This window comes from Pan paniscus, chromosome 5, assembly GCF_029289425.2.
Source record: "Pan paniscus chromosome 5, NHGRI_mPanPan1-v2.0_pri, whole genome shotgun sequence".
In the NCBI taxonomy this organism is placed as follows: domain Eukaryota; kingdom Metazoa; phylum Chordata; class Mammalia; order Primates; family Hominidae; genus Pan; species Pan paniscus.
This window is the reverse complement of record NC_073254.2, coordinates 126634542-126658128: the sequence shown is the minus strand read 5'-3', so window position 1 is coordinate 126658128 and position 23587 is coordinate 126634542. Positions and strand designations below refer to the sequence as shown.

The window sequence follows — 23587 nt, the reverse complement described above, 5'->3', positions numbered from 1 at the left end:
AAACCGAGGTCGAGAGGGCTGGAGTTCCAGATGGAACTCTAGCCCTAGCAATACCTTGCAGTGCAACTGCAGCACATGGATTTCAGCCTCGTGAGACCCTGAGTAGAGAACCCAGCTACTCCATGCCCTGACTTCTGACCCAGAAAACTGTGAGATCCTGAGATTATGTTATTTTAAGCCACAAAGTTTATAGTAATTTTTTATGCAGCGATAGACAACTAATATACCTCCTTAGAAAAATTTTAAAATCTTGCTCAGGAACCACTCTTCTTAGAAAGTAAGGGAAGGGAAAAATGCAAATACATATAATTTAGTAATGTTAATAATAGCTAGTACCTAGTTCTAGACATTGTCCTCAGTGCTTAATATATCATTTAATCTTTACATCCACACTGAGAAGCTATTATTATCTCCATTTACAGATAAAAAAACTGAAGTTCCTACCTGAGGTCACATAGCTAAAAAGCAGCAGAGCTGGCTGGGCGTGGTGGCTCATGCCTGTAATCCCAGCACTTTGGGAGGCCAAGGCGGGCAGATTACAAGGTCAAGAGATCAGGACCATCCTGGCCAACACGGTGAAACCCCGTCTCTACTAAAAATACAAAAATTAGCTGGGCGTGGTGGCGTGCATCTGTAGTTCCAGCTACTTGGGAGGCTAAGGCAGGAGAATCGCTTGAACCCGGGAGGCAGATGTTGCAGTGAGCCAAAATTGTGCCACTGTATTCCAGCCTGGAGACAGAGCGAGACTCCGCCTTAAAAAAAAAAAAAAAAAAAAAGTAGCAGAGCTGGGATTCAACCGAGGACTCATCTTGTTTCCAAAACTCATGCTCTGAACTACTTACTATACTACAGGGTGAGTATCCCTTATCCAAAATGCTTGGGACAAGAAGTGTTTAGATTTCGGATATTTTCAGACTTTGGAGTACTCTATGTGCACTATATACTTTCCAGTTGAGCATCCCTAACCCAAAAATCTCCAGTCTAAAATGCTCCAGTGAGCATTTCCTTTGAACACACCCTTTGAAAATCATGTTGGTGCTTAAAAAGTTTTGGATTTTGGAGCATTTCAGATTTTCAGATTAGGGATGTTCAACCTGTATAATTATTCTCTATGCAAGACATTTTGGCATTTATTTCTCTGTAATGAAGTGGAGACATTTTAATTAACTTAACAGGCAACATTAGAGGTACACTTAGGAAAAGAACTGTCTTTTTCTTTTTTTTTTGAAACGGAGTCTCGCTCTGTCGCCCAGGCTGGAGTGCAGTGGTGCGATCTCGGCTTACTGCAACCTTGGCCTCCCGGGTTCAAGCGGTTCTCCTGCCTCAGCCTCCTGAGTAGCTGGGATTACAGGCGTGTGCCACCACCTGGATAATTTTTGTATTTTTAGTAGAGACGGGGTTTCACCATGTTGGTCAGGCTGGTCTTGAACTCCTGACCTCGTGATCTGCCCGCCTCAGCCTTCCAAAGTGCTGGGATTATAGGCGAGAGCCACTGTGCCTAGCCAGAAAAGAATGGTCTTTAAAAAAAATTTGCCTTGGTAAGTGCTGAAGGTACAGGAGAGCTCTTGAGGGCTGAGTGTTCCAGTGATGGGTACTCATCCTCTCTTTAACACAGTTCATTCATGCTTTTGCCTTCTTGCTTCTTGAAACTGCGTATCAAGATCACCAGCAAGCTCCACATAGCTAAACCCACTGGTCAGCACCAGCCCTCATTTTATAGTACTCCTTAGTAGCATTCAACACAAGTGACCACTCCCTCCTTGAAACAATTCTTCTCCGTGTTCAGGACACCATGCCATCCTGGTTTTCCTCCTGTCTCACTGGGCATTCTTTCAAGTCTCTTTTGCTGGCTTTACTTCCTATTGTTGACCTCCAAAATGTTGGAATTTTAGGTCTTCTTCTATTTTTACACTCAACTTCCCAGGTAATCTCATCTGGCCCTATAGCTTTAATTATCTTCTACACTCTGGCCAATGTATATCCTCTTACCTAGCCTCTTTTCTGAGCTCTGAACTCTTGTATCTAGTTGCTTAACTGATATCTTCACTTGGATATCTAGGAGGCATCTAAAAATTAACACATCCAGAACAAAACTCCTGATAACCTTCCCCTTCCAAACATGTTCCCTTTAGAGGTTTTCCCATCTTGATGTTACATTTCCCCAACTGCCCTGGCCCAAAACCTAAGTATCCTCCTTGATTCTTCTCTTTCCCTCAAACCCCATATCCAAAACATCTGCAAACCCTGACTTAAAAAACAATATCCACTCCCATTATCTCGCCAATGCAACAGGCTTCTAATTGGTCTTCATGCTTTCTTGCTTTTTTTTTTTGAGACAGGGCCTTGCTCTGTTGCCAAGCCTGGAGTGCACGGATGTGATCTCGCCTCACTGCAGCCTCAACCTCCGAGGCTCAAGTGATCCTCCCACCTCAGCCTCCTGAGCAGCTGGGACTAAAGGCATGCACCACCATGCCCAGCTAATTTTTGTATTTTTTTTGTTTTTTGTTTTTTTTTTTTTTTTTTTGAGACGGAGTCTCGCTCTGTCGCCCAGGCTGGAGTGCAGTGGCGCGATCTCGGCTCACTGCTGCAAGCTCCGCCTCCCGGGTTCACGCCATTCTCCTGCCTCAGCCTCCCGAGTAGCTGGGACTACAGGCGCCCGCTACCACGCCCGGCTAATTTTTTGTATTTTTAGTAGAGACGGGGTTTCACCGTGTTAGCCAGGATGGTCTCGATCTCCTGACCTCGTGATCCGCCCGCCTCGGCCTCCCAAAGTGCTGGGATTACAGGCGTGAGCCACCGCGCCGGGCCTAATTTTTGTATTTTTTGTAAAGACAGGGTTCACCACATTGCCTAGGCTGGTCTTGAACTCCTGAGCTCAGACAATCAGCCTGCCTCAGCTTCCGAAAGTGTTGAGTTTAAAGGCGTGAGCCATTGCACCCGGTCAGTCTTTGTGCTTTATTACTTGCTTTTCTAAAGATCATGGTCCCTTAAGAGTCATCTGAAGGAGCTTTTAAAATTTTAACTCAGATCATGTCCACAGATTCAAAACTTTCCAGAAGATTCCCATTACACTTGGAATAAAATCCATACTCCCTACTGTGGCCTCAAAGGTTCTCCACAATTTGGCTCCTACCTGTCTCCCTAACCTCTTCTCTCATTGCTCTCCTCATTCACTTCTCTCCAGGCATATTGGCCCTCTTGCTATTCCTTGAACATGTTAAGCTTGCTCTTCTTTTAGGGTCTTTGTACTTACTGTTCCATCTGCCTGGAACACTATTCTCTCAGATCTGCCCAGTGTTCCCCCTTCATGTCCTTCTGGTCTCTATTAAGTATTATTCACTCAATCAGAGAAATCTTCCCTGACCACTCTAGCTAAAATGTCCAGCTCCCCCAACTAGTTCTCATACTATGATCTACTTAATTTTTCTCCATAGTACTTATACTACCTGAAATTATATCATTTACTTTTTTTTTTTTTTAAAGTGTTTAATGGCTGCGTTTCCACACAAAAAAGTTAGGTTTCAGGAAGCAGGAGCTTCTGTCCGTCTTTAATGCTACCCTCCAGTACTTCGAACACAGAGGTACTCACTAAATGTTAGTTGAATGAATAACAGTTGTTTAAAATTTAGAATCGATTTCCCTATAGAACAATGATTAGTTTTTCTAAAGTTGAAGCTCCAAGAAGCCAAATGAATATATCATTCTTTAAACTTTAGGATTAATAATATTAGCCTGGTGCCTCACTCCTAGAAACACTGGGATCATGCCACAAAAGACAAAGGTAAAAGTGAGATTTCCTCCCCCTTTCTGAATGTACTTGGGTAAAATTTACAAATGGGAATTTTACCTATTTGGCATTTTACCTCCTTTTTGTGCCTATTCCCAGGACTCCTGTTACCATAAGCTTCCACTCACATCCCCCAAATTGCTGCCATCATTTCCAGCCCTTCTCCCTAATTCCCAGCAAATTTCCCCCTCTTCAACTGATTATCTCAATTAAGGTATTATGAAGAAATTTGAACTGTTATAATTTACAACAATGGGTGAACAAATTGTTCAACCTTCCCAGGCATCTGTACATATTTAAAAGAGAATTAAATTAAAAGATAATATGTATGAATTAATTAATCTCTAATTGGTAGAATTTAGGGCAACAGTACAGTGATGTGGAAAAAATACAAAGTAGAAAGAAGGTAGTTTTAGAGCTGGGGAAATAACCACCAAATATTTTGCATGCTAGGCATTAATCAGTATTTGTTAAAGGAGTGATAAAGTAAAAGTAATCATGCCAAGGCAACCTCTGGGTTTTCCCCTGGGTCAGCTCTCCTAAATAGTTTTTTTTCCCCCCATGCGGCAAAAGTTGTTTTTCACAATGGCTAACTCAATGACACCAGAGAGAAGTAGCACTAAAAAAGGTAGCACTTAAGGAGCTATGACAGTTGTCAAAATCAAAATAGAGTGACTTGTGTTAAAATCCTGACAAATGGAGCCAAGGAAGGTCAAGAAGAGAGGGTTCTCACGCATGAATGCCTGATAAGAAGAACTGTCACACTCCAGCTGACAAGGGATTGATAACCGAAGTATATAAGGAGTTCAAACAACTCAACAGGAAAAAATCCAATAATCAAATTTAAAATGGGCAAAAGATTGGAATAGACATTTCTCAAAAGAAAGACATATAAATGGCAAACTGGTATATGAAAATGTGCTCAACATCACTGATCATCAGAGAATTGCAAATCAAAACTACAATGAGATATCATCTCACTCCAGTTAAAATAGCTTCTATCCAAAAGACAGGCAATAATGAATGCTGGTGAGGATGGAGAAAAGTTGGATGAAATGTAAATTACTACAGCCACTATGGAGAATAGTATGGAGGTGCCTCAAAAACCTAAAAATAGAACTACTGGTTGGGCACAGTGGCTCACACCTGTAATCCTAGCACTTTGGGAGGCTGAGGGAGGAGGATTGCTTGAAGCCAAGAATTCAAGACCAACCTGGCCAACATAGTGAGACCCCATCTCTAAAAAAAAAATAATTAAAAATAAATAAATAAAAATAGAACTACCATACGATCCAGCAATCCCACTGCTACGTATATATGCACCTAAAAGAAAGAAAATCAACATAGCAAAGACATATCTGCTCTCTCATGTTTATTGCAGCACTATTCACAATAGCCAAGATTTGAAAGCAAGCTAAGTATCTACCAACAGATGAATGGATAGAGAAAATGTCCTACATGTACACAATGGAGTACTATTCAGCCATAAAAAGAACAAGAGCTTGTCAATTGCAACAACATGGATGGAACTGGAGGGCATTATGTTAAGTGAAATAAGCCAGGCACAGAAAGACAAACTTCCCATGTTCTCACCTATTTGTGGGAGCTAAAAATGAAAACAATTGACCTCGTGGAGGTAGAGTAGAATGATGGTTACTAGAGGCCTGAAAAGGTAGTAGTAGGGGTGGGAAGTGGGGATGGGTAATGGGTACAAAATATAGTTAGACGGAATGAATAAGATACAGTATTTGATAGCACAGCAGGTGATTACAGTCAACAATAGTTTATTGTATGTTTAAAAATAACTAAAAGAGTATAACTGGAATGTTTGTAACACAAAGAAATGATAAATGCTTGAGGTGATGGATACACCATTTACTCTGATGTGATTATTATGCATTGTATGCCTGTATCAAAATATCTCATGTGCCCCATAAATACATACACCTACTATGTACCCATTAAAATTTTTTTTCAAAAACAATCATAAGACTGCAAAAAACACAACCTTGCACAAAGGCCATTGCAACCTTCCACACACACGAGTACTTCTGTAAGAATGTCTGTCCAGCAACTGGCCATCCAACCTTGGACTGATGCCACCTTTGTCACTGATCCTTGTGGCCAAGGATAACTGATTCAAAATAATTTAAGTAATCCTTCTCATTCTGTCTTTAAAAACATCCCTTGCCTCAACCTTCTTGAATAGGCACATAGTTTACAATATCACACATATTCCCATTGCATTGCTACTCCAAAATAAATATTTTCTTTAGAGTCTCTTTCTGTTACTTAGATTGACAGTGGAAAAGGCAGAAAAAGGAAATAACATATTTTTATAGGTTGTATTTAATTTTAAAACAAGTTTTGGGTGTTGTCTGTTTATTTATTTTTATTTTATTTATTTATTTTTTGAGACGGAGTCTTGCTCTGTCGCCCAGGCTGGAGTGCAGTGGCGCGATCTTGGCTCACTGCAAACTCCGCCTCCCGGGTTCACGCCATTCTCCTGCCACAGCCTCCCGAGTAGCTGGGAATACAGGCGCCCGCCACTACGCCCGGCTAATTTTTTGTATATTTAGTAGAGATGGGGTTTCACCGTGTTAGCCAGGATGGTCTCGATCTCCTGACCTCGTGATCCACCCGCCTCGGCCTCCCAAAGTGCTGGGATTACAGGCGAGAGCCACCGCGCCGGGCATATTTATTTTTTAAAGAACAAATTTGATTAGATGCAATTTAAAATGATAACATAATAATGTATTTTGGGGGAAGAACTATTATTTAAAGCCTGTGGATTTAAATTTCTCATTATATATTACAGCTATCTATAATTATAATTCCACGCTGCCAGCTGGGAAACAAACAAAACGACAACTTCTAGGGTGGAATAAAAAGGAAGATGGAAGGCAGTTTAGGTCATCAGCGCCTACTTCTTACCAGAAATCACCTGGAGCCTCCATTAAACCATACTCCCGAACTTACCACACAGCTCTAATTAAGTCTAGAGTGGGGCATAGTTTTAGTTTCAACAGGTGCTTTATGTGACTCTGATAGCAATGGGCCTGCAGACAGTTCTAAGGTTGAGTGACGTGAACCAGGAAGCAAAAAGACCCGAATTAAAGCTATAACAGCAGAAATAACGTAAGAGGGCAGATTCCAGCCATATCTGCAAGATAGAATGAAGAGGGCTTAGTGATTTATTGGATATGAAAGATGAGGAAGAATCTAAAGGCAAATGAGATAATAGTTGTGCCATTAAAAAGAGTCTATTAAGAATTCAGAAATACCAGAGCTTTTTTAAGACGGGGGTTGAGAGGTAAGTCCTGTTACAATGATTACTTCAACACTGATTAAAGTGAATTTGAGGGTGCTTATGTGACATTTAGAAGAACTGCCCAGAAAGCATTCACAAATACAGTCTAGAATTCAAACACGACGTCCAGGACATGGAGACACGGGTTAGGAAATCACTGGTATCTTAGTGGTAGGTAAATCCTAGAGAACGAATTCTTTGAAAAAAGCCAAAAATTACTCATTTGAATTTCGCAAACTACAGTTTCGCCGGGCTTCTTAGCAACAACTGCAGCTAACTGTCGGGGACAGAAGAGAGACTGAAGTGGCCCCGCAAGCCCCCTTTGGCAAAGCCCACTCCGAGACCATCCGGATCCCGACCTACACCAGAGCAAATGTCTAATGGTGAGAAGCCGCTTCACCACCCTACAGATCCGCGGTGCAGAGATTTCCCTGCTAAGGTCCTAACTCCTGAATGGGTACGGCGAGTACACCCGAAGAATCGAAAGGTACTTATCCCCTACTCAGTTCTAGAGGAAGCAGCGAGGTGGGCCAAGATGCGTGGTAAGGCCCAGGGACTCTTTGTCAACGAAGTCCGTTAAACTTTCCGCCCTCCCGGGGGCCTCAGCGGGCCAATTCCACTCACTTCTCGGAGGCTCCGGCCCAGCATGGTCCTCGTGCCCAGCCTGCCACCACAGGAGCCAGGCAAGGGGGGAAAAAGAGGTCACCGGTGGCTAGTGATGTTACATGGGCGCAGCCATCTTTAATTGTCACTGAGCCCTTCAACACCGAGTACTTGGATTGGTTGAATTGCAGCCCGAGGTAATGATCTTTGTAGGCGATTGGTTGGCGCCGCAAAGCCATCCCGGCGGCTAAGGAGAGTGGGCAGGCAAGGAGATTCCGGGCCAGGGTCGCGGCGGCAGTCGGCAAGCGTTCGATTCTCTGGCGTTGGATCGCGAGCGGTGTCTGCTTGTCCCGCCGAGGGCTCCCAGGACAGGGCAGGGATCTAGGGGGTTTGCGCACCTGCTTTTTAATGCCCCGCCCCCCTTTTTTTTAAAGTGGAGGGGGTGAAAGTGAGGGAGGAGAATGGACAGAATACTGACTGGAACGTTAATTCGAGCATTTCATATGCGAAGAGCGGAATAACAGTTCCGTATTCTTCTTTCAGTTTTTCCATTAGATTAGCTTCATTTTCGAATGCTCCGTTTTGCATGCTTAATTTTGAAACTAGCCCGTGGTTTGGCAGAATTTGACTGAATTCAGGGGTGAGAGTTTGATCCAGTCCAAGTGTATTTGAATTTGAGCACGCAGTTCAACCAGTGTTTACAATGGAATTTCTGAAGACTTGTGTACTTAGAAGAAATGCATGCACTGCGGTTTGCTTCTGGAGAAGCAAAGTTGTCCAAAAGCCTTCAGTTAGAAGGATTAGTACTACCTCTCCAAGGAGCACTGTCATGCCTGCTTGGGTGATAGATAAATATGGGAAGAATGAAGTGCTTCGATTCACTCAGAACATGATGATGCCTATCATACACTATCCAAATGAAGTCATTGTCAAAGTTCACGCTGCCAGTGTAAATCCTATAGACGTTAATATGAGAAGTAAGTTTTCAAAAGACATTGTTACATTTTTTTAAAAAATCACTTTCATAAGGTATGCCGTTTTAAAAAATTGACTACGCTTCTTTGGTTAACATAAATGAATCATTTAGGTTTTTAACAATACCTCTGCAAATATTTCCAAAATTTTTGAAATTGCAATGGCCAGGGAATCCTTCTGGCCATTTGTATTGACAAAATATAAGCTTGATTGTTTTCATGCGTCCTTAAATATGTAAGTTCAGACTTGAGAACTGTGTCTGTAGCTAACTTTTTTTTTTTTTTTTTGAGACTGAGTCTCACTCTGTCACCCAGGCTAAAGTGCGGTGGCCTCATCTCAGCTCACTGCAACCTCCGCGTCCTGGGTTCAAGCAATTTCTCCTGCCTCAGCCTCCCGAGTAGCTGGGATTACAGGTGAATCCACTACACCGGGCTAATTTTTTGTATTTTTGGTAGAGATGGGGTTTCACTATGTTGGTCAGGCTGGTCTCGAACTCCTGACCTCAGGCGATCCTCTGCCTCTGCCCCCCTAAGTGCTGGGATTACAGACGAGCCATTGCGCCCGGCCTATGTTTGTAGCTAAATTTCTGTCCAGGGAACTTTGTGGTATTCTGAGATCCGTCACAGGCTTCGGAAGTATAGTTGTTTCCTAGTCAGTTTAGAATTTATGGGGTTTTTTGTTTGTTTTTGAGACAGAGTCTCAATCTATCGGCAGGCTGGAGTGCAAGGGCGCGTTCCTGGCTCACTGCAACCTCCGCCTTCCAGATTCAAGCGATTCTCCTGCTTCAGCCTCCCAAGTAGCTGGGACTACAGACATGCGCCGCCACACCCAGCTAATTTTTGTATTTTTAGTAGAGACGGGAGTTTCACTGTGTTGGTGGGAGGCTGAGGCGGGAGAATCGCTTGAACCCGGAAGGCGGAGGTGGCAGTGAGCCAAGAATGCGCCCTTGCACTCCAGCCTGCCGATAGAGTGAGACTCCGTCTCAAAAAAAAAAAAAAAAAAGCATTGAAATGACTTTACTGTGATTGTCTCATGAAGTCTACATTTGTATTCTTTGTTTTGAAGTAGTAATTGCTACTACCAGTTGGGCATGCCGTTTTCCTTTATTCTTTTTATATTAGGCTTGAAGAGAATTCAGTTTTTTATAAGATATGTCTTTTAGTGGTAAGTTTTACTCAATGATCAGCATGTTTTTTCATCTCCTTTGATTGTAAGTTCTTTCAAGATCGATCCCATGCTTTGTCAACCTGTTTCAGTGCTTCACATATGCAGTTGTCATTCAGTCACTATTTCTATGCCTTTTTATATTTTTGTTCTGACTTAAGATAACAAACTTAAATTAGCAGTATTTTATCTATGAGTAATTTTTACATTTTGTCTTCGTTTAGGTCTGTTAGCTTTTTATTTCTTTAAATGCACATGCGAAATTCATGCCGTGTACATTTTCATTTAAACAGAATGGCTGTATCTAGACTTTTCTTGGCTGCTGTTTAATAATATAACACTGTAAAACATTTTACTTTTATATAGTATTCTTGAAACATCTTAGTTTTTTATGACTTGAATGGGTAATATTATTCTCAAGTTATCCTCTTTTTTTTTCTCCTACCTTTTGAGGATATTTATTGTCATTGCAGAAGATATCTGAAACAGTAGCTTGGGGAAATAAAATAATGAGTAGAAGACTGTAAACTGTAGGAAGCAGTTATTTCCCTTGGCAAGAAAGCAAGAGACATGTCTATTTTATTTGAAAGATGAAGGCTGGCTGTTTTTCTGGAGACAGCCACTACTGTTGGATGTAAAATAATAAATCATAGAAATGGCTAAAGAAATGAAGAATTTTTACATGGGGAAAAAATGCAGCCAACAGCATCATACCAACAAAGTTTGGTGTCTTTAGATGGGATTAAAGTCTTTAAACTGATGACAGATTTAGGATTTTTCAAATTGGCCCAACTCTCTGAACAAGTCAAGGTGTCAACCCCTGTCAATAGGATGGAACACTTAAGGGCCCCATTCAGTCATCCGTGTCACCAAACAGGTTCTCAATTACTAACTGCCAGCTGACTACATTCTGGGTTCAGGGGCTTGTTAGATAGTAACAGTGAGCCAAGGCTACTCAGTTGATGTATTAGCATATCAGGGGACCAAGAAAACTAAAAACAACCTTGGGCTGCAGGCTCTGTACCTCAAAGAGGACTGAAACCTTTCTGCAGCTCTTAAACAGCAGCTAAAGTTTGACACGACTAAATGTCCACTTCTGTTGTTCAAACCACATAGAAGTTTCAGTGAATAATTGTTTAATTATCTTTAGCAGTGGAAAAGGAATGTAAGGCAGGAAAAGTGAAGCACATGACTTTTGTGAATATTACAAGTGAAGTTGTTTTTTTTTTTCCTTGACAGAGTATAATCCTGACTCCCCAGATGGCAAACGTTGTAATGTTGGTATAATGGCCATCAGCTTAGATTTTCTGGGACTTTCCCACCTTTCAAACACTTTATCCCATGTGTCTTGATTTTTTAGTAGTAACACAACTCATGCAAGCTACCCACCTGTCAGCATCTCTCTCCGTATCTTCTACCTTCCCTCCTGCTGTATGTATTAGCTGTCACTGCTTTCACATAAGGCCAGCCCTCGGCTTGTGTTTCTGATCCCATCCCCTCTCACCTACTCTGGGATATCATTCCAGCAGGTGTCTCCTGCATCATCAGTCTTTTCTTTTCTACTGGATCATCCCCATTAGTATACAGACTTGCTGTTATTTCTCCTTAAGAAGAAGGAAGAGGCTGGGCACAGTGGCTCACACCTGTAATTCCAGCACTTTGGGAGGCCGAGGCAGGTGGATCACCTGAAATCAGGAGTTCGAGACCAGCCTGATCAACATGGAGAAACCCCGTCTCTGCTAAAAATTAGCCAGGCGTGGTGGCGCATGCCTGTAATCCCAGCTACTCAGGAGGCTGAGACAGGAGAATCGCTTGAACCCGGGAGGCGGAAGTTGCAGTGAGCCGAGATCACGCCATTGCACTCCAGCCTGGGCAACAGAGCAAGACTCTGTCTCAAAAAAAAAAAAAAAAGCCACTCAAAAGTCCTCTGTCCATCCCAGTTGCCACTTCGAGCTACTGCTCCATTTCTCTGCTCCCTTTGCAACAAAACTGTTTTAAAGAGAGTTCAGTCTTCTCATGTCTCCAGTCCCTTATTTCCCATTCTCTCAAAAGCGCACTACACAGCAGTTGCTCCTGGCAGCGTTACCAAAGGTCTGTTAGATCCGGGCTTGTTTGTTTGTTTTAAAGCCTCTTAGCATCTTTGGACCTTATTTGAAAACCTGTCTCCCGTCAGCAGCATTGAACGTCTTTAAACTGCCACCTTAGTCTCCTTTGCTGCTTTCTCCTCATCCCTAAGATCTAATGGATTGCCCACAGGAGTGGGTGCGGGGCAAGGGGAGACACAGAGCGGGTTAGTGACTGTGGAGCATGCGTTGTGGGGCAGGGAGTGAGTGGTACATGACACTGGAGAGGTAGGCAGGGTGCCTATCATGGAAAGCCTCACGTGGCAGACATGTTCTCAAAAAAAGGTCAAGCAGAAGAGAGAATAACAGATACTTTTGGGTCTGAGAAAAGTCACGTTGTATATGGAAGCCATGTAATAAATTACTCTGGATTATTATAGAGTAGCAAATTTACTTGAACCAAAAAATTAAAAGAATGTTTTCAGTTTTATTTAGCTGATATTTATATAAGTATTCTTTTTCTTTTTCTTTCTTTTTTTTTTTTTTTGAGACAGAGCTTTGCTTTGTCACCCGGGCTGGAGTGCAGTGGTGTGATCATGGCTCACTGCAGTCTCAAACTCCTGGGCTCAAGCAATCCTCCTGCCTCAGCCTCCTGAGTAGCTGGGATTACAGGCATGTACCACTATGCCTGGCTAATTTTTTAAATTTTTAGTAGAGATGAGCTCTAGGCTGGTTTTGAACTCCTGAACTCAAGCAATCCTCCCACCTTGGTCTCCCAAAGTCCTGGGATTACAGATGTGAGCCACCACACCTGGCCTGTAAATATTCTTAAAAATAAAAAGATATGGGCCAGGTGTGGTGGCTCACGCCTGTAATCCCAGCACTTTGGGAGGCAAGGTGGGTGGATCGCTTGAGCCTAGGAGTTTGAGACCAGCCTGGGCAACATGATGAATCCCTGTTTCTACAAAATTAGCCAGACGTGGCGCACACCTGTAATCCCAACTACTCCAGAGGTTGAGGCATGAGAATGGCTTGAACCCAGGAAGTGGAGGTTGTAGTGAGCCAAGATCACATCACTGCCCTTGGGCAACAGAGCGAGGCTTCATCTCTTAAAAAAATAAATAAAATAGGCCGGGTGCGGTGGCTTACGCCTGTAATCCCAGCACTTTGGGAGGCCGAGGCGGGCGGATCACGAGGTCGGGAGATTGAGACCATCTTGGCCAACGTGGTGAAATCCCGTCTCTACTAAAAATACAAAAATTAGCTGGCTGTGGTGGTGTGTGCCTGTAGTCCCAGCTACTCGGGAGGCTGAGGCAGGAGAATCACTTGAACCCTGGAGGCAGAGGTTGCAATGAGCCGAGATCACGCCACTGCACTCCAGCCTCATGACAGAGCGAGACCCTGTCTCAAAAAAATAAAATAAATAAATAAAAAGATGTGAAATAAAACAACTTGATTTTACACATCAGAACAGATGCAGCCAAGAGGCTTTTTATCACTCAGGAATTTATTCCAATTTATTTCAAAGATGTTGTTCTAGAAACATTTTTAAGGATGTGGGGATCATTACTCGTAAACTGTTGTCAGCATCAAGTACTTTATATTCTTGCCTTATTTATATATTGACTTCAAACAGCTTAAACATTTGTCTTCACCAGACCTGGCACCAAATATTTTGTTGTTTAAAAAGTTCGTGAATGAGTACGTTAATAAAGACATGAATACGTTAATGAAGACATCATCTTCAAAGAACAAAGCAAAACTGTATGAAAGATAATACTAAAAGTTCTGAAGACAGTTTCAAAATTTGAATTTCAAAAATATTTTGAACAATGGTGGCTTTAGTTTAATAAGTGATTATCACTTTCCAAGTAAATTTTTTTTTAAAGAAAATCTTTTTATGCTTTCCCATGTAATGGCAAAAAATTATAAGGTTGATTTACTTTTTTAAAAAACTTTTAAGTTCAGAGGTACAAGTGCAGGTTTGTTACATAGGTGAGCTTGTGTCATGGGGGTTTGTTGTACAGATTATTTCATCTCCCAAGTATGAAGTCTCATACCCACTAGTTATTTTTCTTTATCCTCTTCCTCTTCCCACCCTCCACCCTCTGAAAAACCCCAGTGTGTGTTGTTCCCCTCTATGTGTCCATGTGTTCTCATCATTTAGCTCCCACTTTAGTTTTCTGTTCCTGTGTTAATTTGCTAAGGATAATGGCCTCCAGTTCCATCCATGTCCTTGGAAAGGACATGATCTCATTCCTTTTTATGGCTGCATAGTATTCCATGGTGTGTATGTACCACAGTTTTTTTATCCAGTCTGTCATTGATGGGTAGTTAGGTTGATTCCATGTCTTTGCTGTTGTGAATAGTGTTGCAGTGAACATACACTTATGTGTCTTTGTAATGGAATGATTTATAATCTACATCTTGAAGACCTAAAATTGTACTGGACTATAACCCTGTAATACTTTTAAAAGCATTTCATACTTACATTTGGAGGAAACAGATAAATTGTATTTTACAGGTGGTTATGGAGCTACAGCTTTAAATATGAAGCGTGATCCTTTACACATGAAAATCAAAGGAGAAGAATTTCCTCTGACTCTGGGTCGGGATGTCTCTGGCGTGGTGATGGAATGTGGGCTTGATGTGAAATACTTCAAGCCTGGAGATGAGGTGAGTTAGGAAATGCCACTATTCCTACGGGGATCCAACCCAGAGACCCTGATCCAGCGACGGATGAGAGACGCACACTGACACAGATATTTTGCCTGTCAGTGCAGCTAAGGGGCTTCTGCTCCCTGAATCTGCAGCATCCGCCCCCTAAACTGACAAAGTTTGCATTTATTTAGTACAGATTAAATGACGTAGGTCTCGAGTAAACACCACTAGAGGGTAATTAACATTGCCGACCGTGCCCTGCCTCTGCAACAGTAGAGAGCAATCATGCATCCATGAAAGATCAAAGATTGGTCTTAGGACCACTTGAGTAAACAAACTATTTAGATAAACTCCCCCACATTCCCTAGGTATTTGCTCTATTGCTATCAACTCAAGGTAAAGAGAATTAGGCTGCTTTCAGCCAAATGTTTTACTGAAGCTGTGCAACACCCCCGGCCTTCCAAGTAGGTTTGTGTCTACTTGCTGTAACTATCTTTATAATTTTTCCTCTTACAATTTTTCCCACCACCCTGACTGAACTCCCACATATTCCTTTACTAAATGTGCAAATTTCATTCTGTTTCAGAAGTATGTTCTATGCTGTTGAACTTTTTTCTTCTTTTCAACAAATATACTGAGCTTTGACTAGAACCATCACTTTTTTGGTTCTGTTGTTACATTTTTTCACAAACAATTCCAAAATATCTTGACTGTACTTGAGTTTGTGTTTTCTAATTTTAGTACTTAAGAAATGCAAGACTTTAAAATATATAGGATTAGGGTATTTTTTTTTTTCTTGAAAGGGCCTTTAAATGACAATTTCTACCTTATGGATGAGATGGCTTTAAAATAGCTTAAGTTTGGTATAATCACCTGTCACTTGTCACTTTGAACTTTTGTACCAAGAAATGATAGTTCATAATCATAGCTAACACTGTTCTGGTTGCTTTTTATAAAATAAGTCATTTAGTCCCTCTGAGGTAGATAAAGTTAGGCCCAGTTTATAGATGAGGAAGCCAAGCTATAAAGAGGTCTCATAGCTAATAAGTGGTGGAGCCAGGACTCAAACCCCAGAGATTGTGGTCTTATTGGGACTCGAAGTAGTCAGTAAATGCAGCAGGATATGCTGGCATCTGCTTCCAGCGTGGTTTGACTTGATAAATCCAGAATCATACTAAGTAATAAATTTATATCATGAAAATAACACTCCTGCTTGGTGTAGTGCTGACCTCTGTGTTTTTCACAGCACAGGGTATATATTAGGGAACACTTTCATGCTTAGCTTTGGTCAAAAAATATCTGTGTTTCTAATGAAGCTGTCTGTGTGTGTGTGTTTCAGGTCTGGGCTGCAGTTCCTCCTTGGAAACAAGGCACTCTTTCAGAGTTTGTTGTAGTCAGTGGGAATGAGGTAACTTACCAACTCTGCTGAAATGCGTTAGAAAGTTTAAACAAAGACTGGCAAATATCTGAAATAATTGGTGTTTTTTAGATCTAGTTTATGTTTGATAGGGCAGTTTATAAAGAGATAATATAAAATATAGGAATTTTTGAGAGATTAAAAAAGTATTTGATGCCATTCAGTAACACTGCCTGCTAACGTAGCTGTATTTCTCTCATAGAGCAGGGTTTTGGAATGAGACCTAGAACCCTACTGTGTTGCTTGATTTTACCCTAGATAAATAGTTGAAAGCAGATATAGGCAGTAGAGAGGATGGATTAGTCATCAATGGAGACATGGAAATATCCAGCGGTTTTGAATAACTTTAAAAACAGGAGTCTAATCAAATACAGTCAGGAGACCAACAAATTGAATAGAGAGAAAGGGGTTAACATTGAGGAAATTGGCTACAGAAGGGAGGGCAGGAAAGGGAAAAAGGTTGTTACTGAGATTAGAGAAAACCTAGAAAGATTTCCTTTCCAGAAAATGAGAGTAAAGGAAACAGCTGATCTCAAAAATTAATTAGGATGTGTTTTTGAGACTTCAAGGTTTATTTGGATTTACTTCAGGACTAATGGGAATATTGATGTGGTCTTTTTATAAACAATGAAGTAGTTATATCTGATAATGTAGCCTACATAACATTATTGAACATCTGTGAGGCAGGTAGAACTATTCTATACAATATTTATTAGGATAATCTTGGAGTAGGGTATGCATATTGCTTACCCTACTCCAAGATATGCAACAGATAGAGCTATGCAATATTTATTAAGGATAATCTTGGAGTAAGATATGCAACAAACACTGAACTGGAATGATTTTATAGATTTATCTATGAAAATACAGTTGACCCCTGAACAATGCAGGAGTTGGTGCACCTACCCCTGTGAGGTAGAAAATGCACCTACATCTTTTGACTCTCCTAAAACTTAACTGCTAATAGCCTACTGTTGCCCAGAAGCCTTACCGATAACATAAAAAGCCAACTAAGGCTGGGTGCAGTGGCTCACGCCTGTAATCCCAGCATTTTGGGAGGCCGAGGTGCGTGGATCACAAGGTCAGGAGTTCGAGACCAGCCTGGCCAATATGGTGAAACCCTGTCTCTGCTAAAAATACAAAAATTAGCTGGGCATGGTGGCGGGTGCCTGTAGTCCCAGCTACTTGGGAGGCTGAGGCAGGAGAATCGCTTAAACCTGGGAGGCGGAGGTTGCAGTGAGCAGAGGTTGCAGTGAGCTGAGATTGCATCACTGCACTCCAGCCTGGGTGACAGAGCAAGACTCTGTCTCAAAAAAGTCAACTAACACATATTTTCTATGTTATGTATATTATATACTGTATTCTTAGAATAAAGGAAGCTAGAATATGTTATGTATATTATATACTGTATCCTTACAATAAAGGAAGCTAGAAAAAATGTTATTAAGAAAATTATAGGCCAGGTGCGGTGGCTCACACCTGTAATCCCAGCACTTTGGGAGGCCAAGGCGGGCGGATCACGAGGTCAGGAGATCGAGACCATCTTGGCTAACACGGTGAAACCCTGTCTCTACTGAAAATACAAAAAATTAGCCGGGTGCAGTGGCGGGCGCCTGTAGTCCCAGCTACTCAGGAGGCTGAGGCAGGAGAATGGTGTGAACCCAGGAGGCGGAGCTTGCAGTGAGCCGAGATCACACCACTGCAGTCCAGCCTGGGCGACAGAGCAAGACTCCATCTCAAAAAAAAGAAAAAAAAAATGAAGAAAAGTATACTTTCTATTCATTAAGTGGATCATCATAAAGATTTTCATCCTTGTTGTCTTCAAGTTACTAGAAAGAGGAGGAGTAGGAAGAAGAAGGGTTGGTTTTGCTGGTCTCAGAGGTGGCAGAGGCAGGAAATCCACGTATAAGTGGACTTGCACAATTCAAACCCCTGTTGTTCAAGGGTCAGCTGGATTCCTGTGAAGGTAAATGTGCTTAATTGTGTTCATAGGTTTGCAAGTCATTGCTTATTTTTGACTGTTGTCTTCAAATGTAGGTCTCTCACAAACCCAAATCACTCACTCATACTCAAGCTGCCTCTTTGCCGTATGTGGCTCTCACAGCCTGGTCTGCTATAAACAAAGTTGGTGGCCTGAATGACAAGAATTGCACAGGAAAACGGTAAGTGTATCAGTCAGTGGCAGCATCTAAACCTCTTTTCTTTCCTTCTGTGAGTTCCTTGCAGTAGATTTGTCAGAGCTTTGAAATTTAGTATCATTTACACGAACAGAGCTGTACTAACATTTGAAAACAGTTTCCAAAGCATTCTATTTGTGTCAGTTTGCACTTTCTTAGCTTCATTCTGTGGATTCTCAGCCCAATCACTTGGGAATTTTTTAACTGAGATGTGTGGATGGAATGGACTTTAGGAGTCAGAACCTTCTAAAATAATGCAAAATTTTATATGTGATTGTCTAGGAAGAAGATCCATATCTTTTTTTAATGAAATTCCTAAAAAGGTTAAGAATCATCCCATACAGTTTCTAAAGAATGATGTCAAGGTGAAGATGTTTTTTCCCTACCTCTCCCAGGAGTTATTCTCACGCTTGCATATTTCTATAAAGGGACTGCATAACTATTGAATATTCTTAAGTTCTCTCAGTCTCAATGCCTAATATCCATTAGGTCAATTCTGATTCCCCAATGCCTTGAGCGTGTACTCATTTGGGTTAGCAGCAACATGGTGACCAGAAATGTCTCAGATGTACTTGAGTTTATATGTAGATTCTGTTGCTTTCCAGCTGGGTGACCCACTCACTCACTTTTTAATGAGTTTTGTTTTGAAGGTTAAATGAGGTAATGCACATTAAACTGGTGACACAGTTTATGGCACGTGGGAGGCACTCAGTAAATGGTGGCTACTGTTGTTAGCAAGGAGATTGTGGTGTTCCTTGTATTTTAGAAAGTTGCCATCATAGAGAAAACTGATGATTTTGTTTTTTGTTGAGAAAACTAGATACTAAGGACCGTTTAACAATTGTAAGGAAGGAAGGAGCTGTAGGTCAAACTATAATAAATTAAAATAACCTAGTTTTTTTTTTATTACTAAGGATTGTGTTGGTAACATAACTGAAGTCTGTGTGATTCTGTTCTATTGTTATGAAACATTGCACTTTACATTTAATGTGTTCGGTGATAGAGCATTAAATTTTATGAAAGTTTAATAGCTGTATTTTTGAAAACTTACAAAAGCTATTCATCTAGTGAGGTACTACCCTTCCTTATCTTAGAATTCAAGGTAAGTATTTATTCTAAAGGTCAACCCTGTTTACTTTTTAAGCTATTGTGGCTTATCTTTCTTGAAGTTGCCATTTTGGTCAACACTTTGTTTAAATTAAATTAGTTCTGACCACATAGATTTTTCTAATGGTTTCTCTTAGTTAATAACCTTGCAAAAACCTTATTGAAGATTTTTAGACCTGTATTGTAATTGTAGACTCTGCAACAGCATTGGTTTTATTGTTTTGTTTTTTCCTTTAAAAACATTATGTTTTCTATGCCTGCATGACTGTATGTGCACTATTGTTAGAGAGCTCTCATTTCTTTTACTGGTTCAGGGCTCTGTGGACTTACTTTTAATATACTGTAAAAAACAATTTAGAAGATAAGAAAAAATTTAAAAATTTAGAGACAAAGGTCTGTCTCTTCTTAGAGACATTGGTGTGAGTCCTCAGTTTGTTGTTGGCTTTGTGGGTAATTCTTTGGTACTCTGTTATCTTCTGTTTAAGCAACAATGGCCTGGAACTGGGAAGTTGGAGCCCTGGGTCCTGTTCTGCCATTAACTAACCAGGTGACCACATGCTATATATTTATGGTCTCTTTGTGGTTTCCTCTGAGTTTATGAGTATAGGACAGTGTAGGTTTTGAGGAGAGCTTTGAGAAATGGAAAGTTTTAGACCTTATTAGGTGATGATATCTTATATTGAGTTGGGTCTGTTTATTGATTTAGCCAATGTTAACCAATCTAGAGTGAAACCCATTGCAAAGAGTCTCAATAATTCACATCATGGACTTCTGCTGCATTCACATGTTGTGATCTGTAGGACACATTTGTCCTGAGTGACTCAGTGAGCACAGTGAGACCTTGCTGTCTTAGTCCGTTCAGGCTATTATCACAAAATACCATAAACTGGTGGCTTAAAAACAAGAGAAATTTATTTCTCACAGTTGTGGAGGCTGGGAAGCCTGAGATCAAGGTGACATCAGGTTTTGTGTCTGGTGAGGACCAACTTTCTGGTTCTTTAACAGTGCTTTCTCGCTTGTCCTCATATTCTGGAAGGGGTGAGGATATCTCTGGGGTCTCTCTCTCTTATAAGAGCACAAATCCCATTCATGAGGGTTCTGCTTGCATGACCTAATCACCCCACCTCCTAATACCATCACCCTGGGGGTTAGGATTTCAACATACGAATTTTGGTGGGACACAAACATTACAAACATTCAGACCATAGCACTTGGTACTTGCTGCTCTCAGAAATTTCGGTTTACTGAAATTACCACACATGGGTTATAATAATGGCCTACTTCTTTTAACTGCTTATTTGTGAGAGTCACATGAGAGATGTGAGCACCTTAAAATACTGTAAAAATACTTTTAATGAAGAAATTCTATAATGAGATTTTATTGTACCTAAACTCAGAAGTTCCAGTGTCCAAAGTGGATTTTCCATTTGACTATTCATTGTAATTGATGGAGCATATTTTGGCTTCAATATGGTAAACAATAACTGTTCTTTTTCTGTTAGCTATTGGCATTAAGGCATGCCTTAGTCTGCACAAAGCAGATCAGTATTTGTTATCAAAGATGAATCATCTTTTTTTTCTAATCAGTTAATTAAAAAAAAAAAATTAACAATGACAAAAACACCTATCAGCACCTTGGAAGATTTTACAGGATTTCTTTATAACAAACAGCTTATTTGAAATTAGGACAAATCTTTCTAAGGGTTCGATGATGTTTACCTTTTCCCCCCTTTGTTCTGTAGTTACTTTTCTGCAGCAGCTGAGTATCAGTGAACCAAGGAAATAGTTTATTCTTGATGTCATATAATACTGTCATTTTGTCCACACATTGATATCATTAGAAAATGTCAAGTGAGGCCAGGCGTGGTGGCTCACGCCTGTAATCCCAGCACTTTGGGAGGCCAAGGTGGGTGGATCAAGAGGTCAGGAGATCGAGACTATCCTGGCCAACATGGTGAAACCCCGTCGCTACTAAAAATACAAAAATTAGCTGGACGTGGTGGCACACACATGTAGTTCAAGCTACTCAGGAGCCTGAGGCAGGAGAATCATTTGAACCACAGAGTTGGAGGTTGTAGTGAGCTGAGATTGTGCCACGGTACTCCAGCCTGGTGACAGAGCAAGACTCCATCTCGAAACAAAAAAAAAGAAAAAGAAAATGTCAAGTGAAAATTATTTCCTTTTTATCAGCCCATCTATAGTTTCTTCATGATTTGTTCAGTAGGAACACATAGATAACTTAGGGCTCTCAAGATAAGTAGAAATTTTTTTAAAAAGTTGTTACAACCGGATATTTTTTGAATATGGTAAGATTTGATGGTTTTATTTATTGGTAGTGTCATCGGTGCACTTGAATATTTCATGCTCTGCCTGAAATTCATGTCTTGCCGGGAAAGTTGTACTTCACTCTGTTTGACAGAAGTATTAAAAGGTGTTAGGTGTAGTGTTGCGTGCCTGTAGTCCCAGCTACTCAGGAGGCTGAGGCAGGAGGATTGCTTGAACACGGGAGGCAGAGGTTACAGTGAGCCGAGATCATGCCACTGCACTCCATCCTGGGCAACAGAGTTAGGAATTGAACTATTCCTCCTCCACAAAATAAATTTCACTTTTAAATTGTGTATACTTGCAACTCAATGAAGTGAATTTAGGAATACTTTTTTTTTGATATTAGGTTTTATGGCAGTAAAATTTTGTCATGTAAGTGTAAATTAGGTGTCTGATTAATTCTGATATAGAATTATAGAATTAGGCCCAGAGTTAAAAACATTGGGTTTATTCCCTACCAATATGCTTATATTAAAATTAAAATGACAGCCTTCTTCTTTCAAATGCATTCTAAGGCCTTTTCTTCACCCCACCACCACCTGTTTCTTCCCACTCCCCAAGCCCATTACCCTTTTGCACTTTAAGTTTTCATTTGCACCTGACTGGGTTGTATTGTTAGGGGGGTAAGGGGAAGTAGAAAGAAACCCCAGCTGTTTTCTTGCATAAACAAAGTATGGGGTTGAGGAGGCAAGGAGAGTGAGAGTGGAGGCTCTGGCTTGGTCAGTGTGATGGAAATGAATCTTCCTTTGCTTCAGGTCTATTTTCCAGGGAGTCCTGGGTCGGGGGGCGGGGGCGGTGGGCACTTAAAAGAATAGCAGAAACCTCACTCCTGGAAATTTGTGTTTTATACAATAGCTTTCTAAGTGACTAGGTTAACTATCTCGTGAGGTTATAAGTCATTTACTCTTCAATGGACTGTAATCTAGCTTCTAGCCTTGCCTTTCAATTGCATCTGCCCTCACTGGGGTCGTAGCTAACTTAAGTGACTTAAGTTGCCAAGCCCAAAGACATTTTTCAGTTCTTATTTTATTTTAATTTGACCTCTCTGAAGTAGCTGTCATTGTTGACCACTTCCTAAATACTTACTTTTCATATGGTTTCAGGGACATTAAGACTTTTAAGTTTTCTTTTTTTGTTGACCATTTCTTGTCATTTTTAGAAGCCCCACTTCTTCCTCCAGCCCTTTAAATGTGCTGTTTTCCCAGTATTCCACTCTATTCTTCCTTTTTGTTTCCCAGGGTTATCTCATCTACTCCCAACTTCTACTTATAGTTTGGTAACTTACAGATCTATATTTCTAACTCTGTCCTCTTACTGAGTTCCAGTTAGATGTTCTCTTTATATCTCAAACTCAACTTGAGCAAAACAACGCTTACCAACTACCACCGCAACTCTTCCTCTGTAATCCTAATGTCAGTTAATTGTGGTTTACCCTAAGTCAAAACCTGACATTTTTCATAAACCCTGCTCTCTCACCTTCCTCAGCACTAGTCATTATTGTTCGTGTCATGTAAAATGTAAGATTGTTGCCAAATTTGGAACAATGTCTTCCAAGTTCCTTTTATATGCCAGCTATAAGATTTGTGAACCCAAAATATCTGAGACAGGTCTCAGTCAATTTAGAAAGTTTATTTTGGCAAGGTTAAGGACACGCCTGTGACACAGCCTCAGGATGACATGCACCCAAGGTGGTCAGGGTGCAACTTGCTTTTATATATTTTTGGAAGACAATACATCCATCAATACACATAAGATTTACATTGGTCTGATCTTGAAGGGTGAGACCTCTTGAAGAGGGGTGGGCTTCCAAGTGATAGGTAGATTTAAAAATTTTCTGATTGGCAGTTGGTTGAAAGATTTATTATAAGTGAAATGGAATGTCTGGATTAAGCTAAGGGGTTGTAGAGACCTAGGTTTTGTCATGCAGATGAAGCCTCCAAGTAGCCAGCTTTAGAGAGAATAGACTGTAAATGTTTCCTATCAGATTGAAGGTCTGTG

At 40.8% G+C, this 23587-nt stretch overlaps 2 protein-coding genes across 8 annotated transcripts in view; one reads left to right on the top strand and one right to left on the bottom strand.

Moving 5' to 3' along the window:
- Positions 1–7873, bottom strand: part of QRSL1 (glutaminyl-tRNA amidotransferase subunit QRSL1) — a 37104-nt gene extending 29231 nt beyond the window's left edge. The window contains exon 1 of the mRNA XM_003824337.5: positions 7722–7873. Coding sequence (XP_003824385.1) covers positions 7722–7745 — 24 coding nt within the window. The 5' untranslated portion in view covers positions 7746–7873. The remainder of the gene's footprint in view (positions 1–7721) is intronic.
- RTN4IP1 (reticulon 4 interacting protein 1) overlaps positions 7233–23587 on the top strand; it is a 77050-nt gene continuing 60695 nt past the window's right edge. For 4 of the 7 annotated variants that reach the window (XR_008625741.2, XM_055113996.2, XM_055113994.2 and 1 more), the window contains exons 1-4: positions 8113–8677; positions 14427–14578; positions 15903–15971; positions 18018–18142. Coding sequence is in view for 6 of the 7 variants with exons in the window: in XM_055113996.2 (XP_054969971.1) it covers positions 8404–8677; positions 14427–14578; positions 15903–15971; positions 18018–18142 (620 nt within the window). In the remaining variant the exon portion in view is untranslated. Of the gene's footprint in view, positions 7585–7791; positions 7898–8112; positions 8678–14426; positions 14579–15902; positions 15972–18017; positions 18143–23587 lie in introns of those variants that run through there. The other 3 variants (XM_055113997.2, XM_055113999.2, XM_055113998.2) reach the window with 3 other exon arrangements.